We start from the raw sequence: 8,924 nt of genomic DNA, 5'->3' as shown, positions 1-8,924 counted from the left end.
ACCGTGAGTTCAGACCGTTACCCAAGTTCGACAAAGACCGTGAGTTCAGACCGTTACCCAAGTTCGACAAAGACCGTGAGTTCAGACCGTTACCCAAGTTCGACAAAGACCGTGAGTTCAGACTGTTACCCAAGTTCGACAAAGACCGTGAGTTCAGACTGTTACCCAAGTTCGACAAAGACCGTGAGTTCAGACTGTTAGCCAATTATCAAAGACCGTGAGTTCAGACTGTTAGCCAATTATCAAAGACCGTGAGTTCAGACTGTTAGCCAATTATCAAAGACCGTGAGTTCAGACTGTTAGCCAATTATCAAAGACCGTGAGTTCAGACTATTAGCCAATTATCAAAGACCGTGAGTTCAGACTATTAGCCAATTATCAAAGACCGTGAGTTCATACCGTTACCCAAGTTCGACAAAGACCGGGAGTTCAGACCGTTACCCAAGTTCGACAAAGACCTGGAGTTCAGACCGTTACCCAAGTTCGACAAAGACCGGGAGTTCAGACCGTTACCCAAGTTCGACAAAGACCGGGAGTTCAGACCGTTACCCAAGTTCGACAAAGACCGGGAGTTCAGACCGTTACCCAAGTTCGACAAAGACCGGGAGTTCAGACCGTTACCCAAGTTCGACAGAAGACCGGGAGTTCAGACCGTTACCCAGGTTCGACAAAGACCGGGGAGTTCAGACCGTTACCCAAGTTCGACAAAGACCGGGAGTTCAGACCGTTACCCAAGTTCGACAAAGACCGGGAGTTCAGACCGTTACCCAAGTTCGACAAAGACCGGGAGTTCAGACCGTTACCCAAGTTCGACAAAGACCGGGACTTCAGACCGTTACCCAAGTTCGACAAAGACCGGGACTTCAGACCGTTACCCAAGTTCGACAAAGACCGGGAGTTCAGACCGTTACCCAAGTTCGACAAAGACCGGGACTTCAGACCGTTACCCAAGTTCGACAAAGACCGGGACTATTACCCAAGTTCGACAAAGACCGTGAGTTCAGACTGTTACCCAATTATCAAAGACCGTGAGTTCAGACTGTTACCCAATTATCAAAGACCGTGAGTTCAGACTGTTACCCAATTATCAAAGACCGTGAGTTCAGACTGTTAGCCAATTATCAAAGACCGTGAGTTCAGACTGTTACCCAATTATCAAAGACTGTGACTATTAGCCAATTATCAAAGACTGTGACTATTAGCCAATTATCAAAGACTGTGACTATTAGCCAATTATCAAAGACCGTGACTATTAGCCAATTATCAAAGACCGTGACTATTAGCCAATTATCAAAGACCGTGACTATTAGCCAATTATCAAAGACCGTGACTATTAGCCAATTATCAAAGACCGTGACTATTAGCCAATTATCAAAGACCGTGACTATTAGCCAATTATCAAAGACCGTGACTATTAGCCAATTATCAAAGACCGTGACTATTAGCCAATTATCAAAGACCGTGACTATTAGCCAATTATCAAAGACCGTGACTATTAGCCAATTATCAAAGACCGTGACTATTAGCCAATTATCAAAGACCGTGACTATTAGCCAATTATCAAAGACCGTGACTATTAGCCAATTATCAAAGACCGTGACTATTAGCCAATTATCAAAGACCGTGACTATTAGCCAATTATCAAAGACCGTGACTATTAGCCAATTATCAAAGACCGTGACTATTAGCCAATTATCAAAGACCGTGACTGTTACCCAATTATCAAAGACCGTGAGTTCAGACTGTTACCCAATTATCAAAGACCGTGAGTTCAGACTGTTACCCAATTATCAAAGACCGTGAGTTCAGACTGTTACCCAATTATCAAAGACTGTGACTATTAGCCAATTATCAAAGACTGTGACTATTAGCCAATTATCAAAGACTGTGACTATTAGCCAATTATCAAAGACTGTGACTATTAGCCAATTATCAAAGACCGTGACTATTAGCCAATTATCAAAGACCGTGACTATTAGCCAATTATCAAAGACCGTGACTATTAGCCAATTATCAAAGACCGTGACTATTAGCCAATTATCAAAGACCGTGACTATTAGCCAATTATCAAAGACCGTGACTATTAGCCAATTATCAAAGACCGTGACTATTAGCCAATTATCAAAGACCGTGACTATTAGCCAATTATCAAAGACCGTGACTATTAGCCAATTATCAAAGACCGTGACTATTAGCCAATTATCAAAGACCGTGACTATTAGCCAATTATCAAAGACGTGACTATTAGCCAATTATCAAAGACCGTGACTATTAGCCAATTATCAAAGACTGTGACTATTAGCCAATTATCAAAGGCCCGTGACTATTAGCCAATTATCAGGAGCCGTGACTATTAGCCAATTATCAAAGAACCGTGACTATTAGCCAATTATCAAAGGCCGTGACTATTAGCCAATTATCAAAGACCGTGACTATTAGCCAATTATCAAAAGACCGTGACTATTAGCCAATTATCAAAGACCGTGACTATTAGCCAATTATCAAAGGCCGTGACTATTAGCCAATTATCAAAGACCCAAGTGACTATGGCCAATTATCAAAGACTTGGGACTATGACCCAATTATCAGAGACAGGGACTATGACCCAATTATCAGAGACCGGGACTATGACCCAATTATCAGAACCGGACTATGACCAATTAGCAGAGACCGGGACTATGACCCAATTATCAGAGACCGGGACTATGACCCCAATTATCAGAGACCGGGACTATGACCCAATTATCAGAGCCGGGACTATGACCAATTATCAGAGACTGTTATTCCTATATTCCTTTATTCCCAAGTTGTTTAGGACACGGGCGTTAACGCCCTCTGACTGGGGTTGACGCCCTCTGACTGACGACCACTAAGTACAAAGCAGCTACTTAAAGATGAAATCACAAGTCATTTCAAAGAAATGGATATGTTTTTTACGTAACTGTGGTCAAGTTAAAAATGGATTGTCCTTATTTTAATGATCGTCCTCAAACTCTCTTTTCAGACTGACGTCATGCTGTTCTTGAAGATGTATGATCCAAAAAGCAGAAGCTTAAGTTGTTGTGGACATATCTACACAGCTATATCCTGCAAAATACGTACGTATCTTCTCCTAACAACACGTAAGGTGCCACCTCGGGGACTGGTTGCGCCACTTATTTTTAATTGAATTGTTTTACTTCTGTTAGGGGTTTCAGTTAGAGGGGGTTTCAGTTAGAGGGGTTTCAGTTAGAGGGGTAGTTTCAGTTAGAGGGTAGTTTCAGTTAGAGGGTAGTTTCAGTTAGAGGGGTAGTTTCAGTTAGAGGGTAGTTTCAGTTAGAGGGTAGTTTCAGTTAGAGGGTGGTTTCAGTTAGAGGGTAGTTTCAGTTAGAGGGGTAGTTTCAGTTAGAGGGTGGTTTCAGTTAGAGGGTAGTTTCAGTTAGAGGGGTAGTTTCAGTTAGAGGGGTAGTTTCAGTTAGAGGGGTAGTTTCAGTTAGAGGGTAGTTTCAGTTAGAGGGTAGTTTCTAGTTAGAGGGGCTTCGTTAGAGGGTTTCAGTTAGAGGGGAGTTTCAGTTAGAGGGGTAGTTTCAGTTAGAGGGGTTTCAGTTAGAGGGGGTTCAGTTAGAGGGTGGTTTCAGTTAGAGGGTAGTTTCAGTTAGAGGGGTAGTTTCAGTTAGAGGGTAGTTTCAGTTAGAGGGGTAGTTTCAGTTAGAGGGGTAGTTTCAGTTAGAGGGTAGTTTCAGTTAGAGGGTAGTTTCAGTTAGAGGGTAGGTTTCAGTTAGAGGGGTAGTTTCAGTTAGAGGGGTAGTTTCAGTTAGAGGGGTAGTTTCAGTTAAGTTAGGGGTAGTTTCAGTTAGAGGGGTTTCAGTTAGGGGTAGTTTCAGTTAGAGGGGTAGTTTCAGTTAGAGGGTAGTTTCAGTTAGAGGGGTAGTTTCAGTTAGGGGGTAGTTTCAGTTAGAGGGTTTGCTAGAGGGGTTTCAGTTAGAGGGTAGTTTCAGTTAGAGGGTAGTTTCAGTTAAGAGGGGTAGTCAGTTGGGGTAGTTTCAGTTAGAGGGTAGTTTCAGTTAGAGGGGTAGTTTCAGTTAGAGGGTAGTTTCAGTTAGGGGGTTTCAGTTAGAGGGGTAGTTTCAGTTAGAGGGGTAGTTTCCAGTTAGAGGGGTTTCAGTTAGAGGGTTTCAGTTAGGGGGTCTCAGTTAGAGGTTTCAGTTAGAGGGGTAGTTTCAGTTAGAGGGTGGTTTCAGTTAGAGGGTGGTTTCAGTTAGGGGGGTTTCAGTTAGAGGGGTTTCAGTTAGAGGGGTTTCAGTTAGAGGGGGTTTCAGTTAGAGGGGTTTCAGTTAGGGGGTTTCAGTTAGGGGGCTTTCAGTTAGGGGGTTTCAGTTAGGGGGTCCAGTTGAGGGGGTCCGTTAGAGGGGGTGGTTCACTTAGAGGGGGTGGTTCACTTAGAGGGGTGGTTCACTATAGAGGGGTGGTTCACTTAGAGGGGGTTCCCAGTTAGGCCTCCCCCTCCTTACCTTCAAGCAGCACCACCTTGTTAAATCCTGAGGAGAACCCTGTGGTAGATGTGGAGTAGTTTTAGAGTTGAAGTGTGTGTAGCAGTGTTAAATCCTGAGGAGAACCCTGTGGTAGATGTGGAGTAGTATTAGAGTGGAAGTGTGTGTAGCAGTGTTAAATCCTGAGGAGAACCCTGTGGTAGATGTGGAGTAGTATTAGAGTTGAAGTGTGTGTGTAGCAGTGTTAAATGTATGCTGTTTTCTCTACCAGGAGACCTGCTGCCCGTCATGTGTGAGAGAGCAGGCTTTCAACAGGAGACCAGCCTTATCCTCTATGAGGTGAACACACACACACACACACACACTAGCCTTCTCTGAGTTGAGAACACAGGTCACCCAACTCCAGGTCTATCACATCTACACAAACAGCCTCCATCTCCCATGTGTCTGTGTTCCAGGAAGTGAAGCCTAATTTAACAGAGCGGATACAGGACTACGACGTGTCATTGGACAAGGCCCTGGATGAGCTCCTTGGAGCCAGACATCATCGTCTTCCAGAAGTAAGTCTGTTCCAACATGGGAATCTAACAACAGCCTACAGGAGGGAACCGAGATGGAGAGCCTGCCCTGTTGTAGAGAATGTTCTGGTCATCTCAGCACATTGTGTTTGGAGAATTCAGTAACATATTGACTAGCCTCTCCCAGCTAATGTCTCTGTTTCTGTCTCTCCTCTCCCTCTTTCTCTCTCTCCTCTCCTCTCCTCCTTTCTCTCTCTCCTCTCCTCTCTCCTCAACTCTCTCCTCCTCTCCTCCTTTCTCTCCTCTCCTCCTTTCTCTCTCTCCTCTCCTCCTTTCTCTTTTCCTCCTTTCTCTCCCTCCTCTCTTTCTCTTTCTCTCTCTCCTTTCTCCTCCTCTCCTCTCCTCCTTTCTCTCTCTCTCCTTTCTCTCTTTCCTCTCCTCCTTTCTCTCTCTCTCCTCCTCCTCCTTTCTCTCTCTCCTTTCCTCCTCCTCTCCTCCTTTTCTCTCTCTCTCCTCTCCTCCCTCCTCCTTTCTCTCTCCCTCTCCTCTCCTCCTTTCTCTCTCCTCCTCCCTTTCTCTCTCCTCTCTCCTCCCTTTCTCTCTCCTCTCCTCCTTTCTCTCTCTCTGCCTCCTCTCTCTCCTTTCTCTCTCTGCCTCCTTGCTCTCCCTTGCCTCTCTCTTCCTCCTCCCTCTCTCTCTCCTCCGCTCTGCTTCTTCTCCTCCTTTCTCTCCCTCACTCTACAGAGACGACCCAGAGAACGACAGCAGTGAGCTGCCCACAGCCAAGGACTACTTCTGGGACCTCTACCACCGAGTGGACGTTATCTTCTGTGACAAGACCATCCACAACGACTGGCTTTGTCGTCACCCTCTCCAACAGGATGAACTACTTCCAGGTAACACACACTACCAACAGGATGAACTACCAGGTCAGCAAGAGGTCACACTGCCTTGCATTAATGGACGCTTCAACATTTTGGGTATTGTTCCATAAAGCTAGTGTGTTTAAAGACATGCTCTGGTACTTTGGGTATTGTTCCTAGTGTGTTTAGACATGCTCTGGTACTGGTGTTGTTCCATAAAGCTAGTGTGTTTATTAAAGACATGCTAAATTACTTTGGGTATTGTTCATAAAGCTAGTGTGTTTGTTAAAGACATGCTCTGGTACTTTGGGTATTGTTCCATAAAGCTAGTGTGTTTTGTTAAAGACTGCGGTACTTTGATTGTTCCATAAAAGTGTGTTTAAGACATGCTCTGGTACTTTGGTTTCCATAAAGCTAGTGTTTGTTAAAGACATGCTCTGGTACTTTGGGTATTATTGTTAAAAGCTAGTGTTTAAAGATATGCTCTGTAGTACTGGGTATTGTTCCATAAAGCTAGTGTGTTTGTTAAAGACATGCTTGAGTACTTTGGGTATTGTTCCATAAAGCTAGTGTGTTTTGTTAAAGACATGCTTCAGTACTTTGGGTATTGTTCCATAAGCTAGTGTGTTTAAAGACATGCTCTGGTACTTTGGGTATTGTTCCATAAAGCTAGTGTGTTTTTTTAAAGACATGCTCTGGTACTTTGGGTATTGTTCCATAAAGCTAGTGTGTTTAAAGACATGCTCTGGTACTTTGGGTATTGTTCCATAAAGCTAGTGTGTTTTTGTTAAAGACATGCTCTGGTACTTTGGGTATTGTTCCATAAAGCTAGTGTGTTTAGGAACATGCTCTGGTACTTTGGGTATTGTTCCATAAAGCTAGTGTGTTTAAAGACATGCTCTGGTACTTTGGAGTATTGTTCCATAAAGCTAGTGTGTTTTTAAAGACATGCTCTGGTACTTTGGTATTGTATTGTTCCATAAAGCTAGTGTGTTTGTTAAAGACATGCTCCGGTACTTTGGCCACTAAATGTATTTTTGAACCTACTGCTTTGGGCTGGATGTCAAGGTGTTTGTTGTTCATACTGTTGTTCATATTCATGTATAATCTATGATCGGAATTACTGTCTTACCTCAATTTGCCATGAACCGAGTTTCCAAAGCAACTGTTTTCTCTTGAAGCTGTGCCGCACTCTACAAAAGTACTGAGAGTCTCTTTAACTCCGTCTTGTCAGGTGGCGAAGACGGTGGCTCAGAGGTTGAACACAGATCCCATGCTCCTCCAGTTCTTCAAGTCCCAGGGGTAGGGATCGCCGCTACACACACGGACACACACTCCGGTTTTACTGCCGACACTTGAGTCGGTAATAATAAGTTTGATGCCCCAAGTTGACTTTGTTGAGTAACCTGTCCCTCTCTCTTCTCGCTGGCCCTACTCCCTCTCCTCCTCTTCTCTTCCCTCCTCCTCCTCTCTCTCTCTCTCCTCCCTCCCTCTCTCTCTCCTCCTCCCTCTCTCTCTCTCTCCCCTCCTCCCTCTCTCTCTTCTCCTCTCTCTCTCTTCTCCTCCTCCCCACTCCTCTTTGTCCTTCTCTCTCTTGTCCTACTCTCCCTCTCTCTCCTCTCTTGTCCTTCTTCTCTCTCTCCTCCTCCTCTTCCTCCTCCTCCTCCTTCCTCTCTCTCTCTCATCCTACTCCCCTCTCTCTCCTTCCCTCTCTCTCCTCCCCCTTCCTATGTTTATCCCCTCCTTCTCTCCTTCCTCTGTCTCTCCTCTCCCTCTTTCCTCCTCTCCTCTCCTCTCTGGGCAGGTACAGAGACGGACCTGGAATCCTCTCAGACACAACTATGAAGCTGAACTCTCCTGAGATTTGCTGCAGTTCTTCAAACCACGCTAACCTAAGAAACTCTACTACCAACAGGTAGGGGGGTGTGTGGGGGGGTGTGAGAGATATGATTGACAGTCGACGGGACAGCCGGATGGCTGAGTCTATTTGAACTTGACTCGGCCCCGGTGAAGAACTGTGTCTCTCTCGCACACAGCAGAGCAGCGAGTCACTTCCTATCAGTCCCCATTCAGATGTTTAAGATACGAGTCCCTTCCTATCAGTCCCCATTCAGATGTTTAAGATACGAGTCACTTCCTATCAGTCCCCATTCAGATGTTTAAGATACGAGTCACTTCCTATCAGTCCCCATTCAGATGTTTAAGATACGAGTCACTTCCTATCAGTCCCCATTCAGATGTTTTAAGTCACTTCCTATCATATTCAGATGTTTAAGAGTCCCTTCCTATCAGTCCCCATTCAGATGTTTAAGATACGAGTCCCATCGGTCAAGTGACCCCAAACCCATCAGTGTCACACACACCACACACACCTGCTCCATGCTGAAGCCCTCCACCATCAGAGAGGAGTATTATATAAGGCCTGCTCTTAGCCTCTGACCAGGCTTTCAACTACATTATCTTTCCTCGTGATACTCCTGGTCTTTCAACATGATATTTTCTCATGATTCTCCTAGGCGTTCAACTACATTATCGTTCCTCGTGATTCTCCCGGTCTTTCAACATTATCTTGATTCATCCAGTTGCATTAGATGTTGCTCTACAGCCCAACTGTTTTAGCTTATTATTTTACTATATTAAAACATTTTAAAATGTGTTTGTCCGATAGGGAGCGATGGCCTCGTACATCACAATGTTTTCTGGGTACATAATCACGATAGGACATAGGTTGACATTGTGTGTGTACCTGTGGGTGTGGGGGTGTACCTGTGGGTGTTGTACCTATGGGTGTTTGTGTTTCGTGGGTGTGTTTACCTTTTGGGGGTGTGTGTGTACCTTAGGGTGTGGGGGTGTACCTGTGTGTGTGTATCTGTGTGTGTGTGTACTGACTGTTAATGTTGTCTCCTCTCAGTTGAAGATGAAGATCACAGACTTTGAGAACAGGAGGAGCTTTAAGTCCATATGGCTCAACAGCCAATACAGAGAAGAGGTAACATCACACCCCCCTTCCTGTTTACATTACACACAGTAGAGAGGTAACATCACACCCTCCTGTTTAGATTACACATCACACC

The 8,924-nt window shown here is 44.7% G+C and overlaps 1 protein-coding gene across 1 annotated transcript; it reads left to right on the top strand.

The window, feature by feature from the left end:
* Positions 1-4,501: 4,501 nt before the first annotated feature.
* On the top strand, positions 4,502-7,711 carry LOC135568851 (ubiquitin carboxyl-terminal hydrolase 7-like). Its single transcript, XM_065015630.1, has 5 exons — positions 4,502-4,808; positions 4,928-5,029; positions 5,732-5,883; positions 7,085-7,152; positions 7,655-7,711. The coding sequence occupies exons 2-5, from the start codon at positions 4,992-4,994 to the stop codon at positions 7,709-7,711; spliced, it is 315 nt and encodes a 104-aa protein (XP_064871702.1). The 5' UTR covers positions 4,502-4,808; positions 4,928-4,991.
* The last annotated feature ends 1,213 nt before the right edge of the window (positions 7,712-8,924 follow it).

Source organism: Oncorhynchus nerka, unplaced genomic scaffold, assembly GCF_034236695.1.
Source record: "Oncorhynchus nerka isolate Pitt River unplaced genomic scaffold, Oner_Uvic_2.0 unplaced_scaffold_1379, whole genome shotgun sequence".
NCBI classification, from domain to species: Eukaryota; Metazoa; Chordata; class Actinopteri; order Salmoniformes; family Salmonidae; genus Oncorhynchus; species Oncorhynchus nerka.
The sequence above is the reverse complement of the archived record's forward strand: the minus strand, read 5'-3'. Positions and strand labels throughout refer to the sequence as shown.

Bases quoted from the DNA above. Each gene is read 5' to 3' on its own strand.
- LOC135568851 (XM_065015630.1), top strand. From the start codon at position 4,992: ATGAGCTCCTTGGAGCCAGACATCATCGTCTTCCAGAA. The intron at 5,030-5,731 runs GTAAGTCTGTTC...CTCACTCTACAG, and splicing joins GACATCATCGTCTTCCAGAA to AGACGACCCAGAGAACGACA. The intron at 7,153-7,654 runs GTAGGGATCGCC...CTCTCTGGGCAG, and splicing joins CAGTTCTTCAAGTCCCAGGG to GTACAGAGACGGACCTGGAA.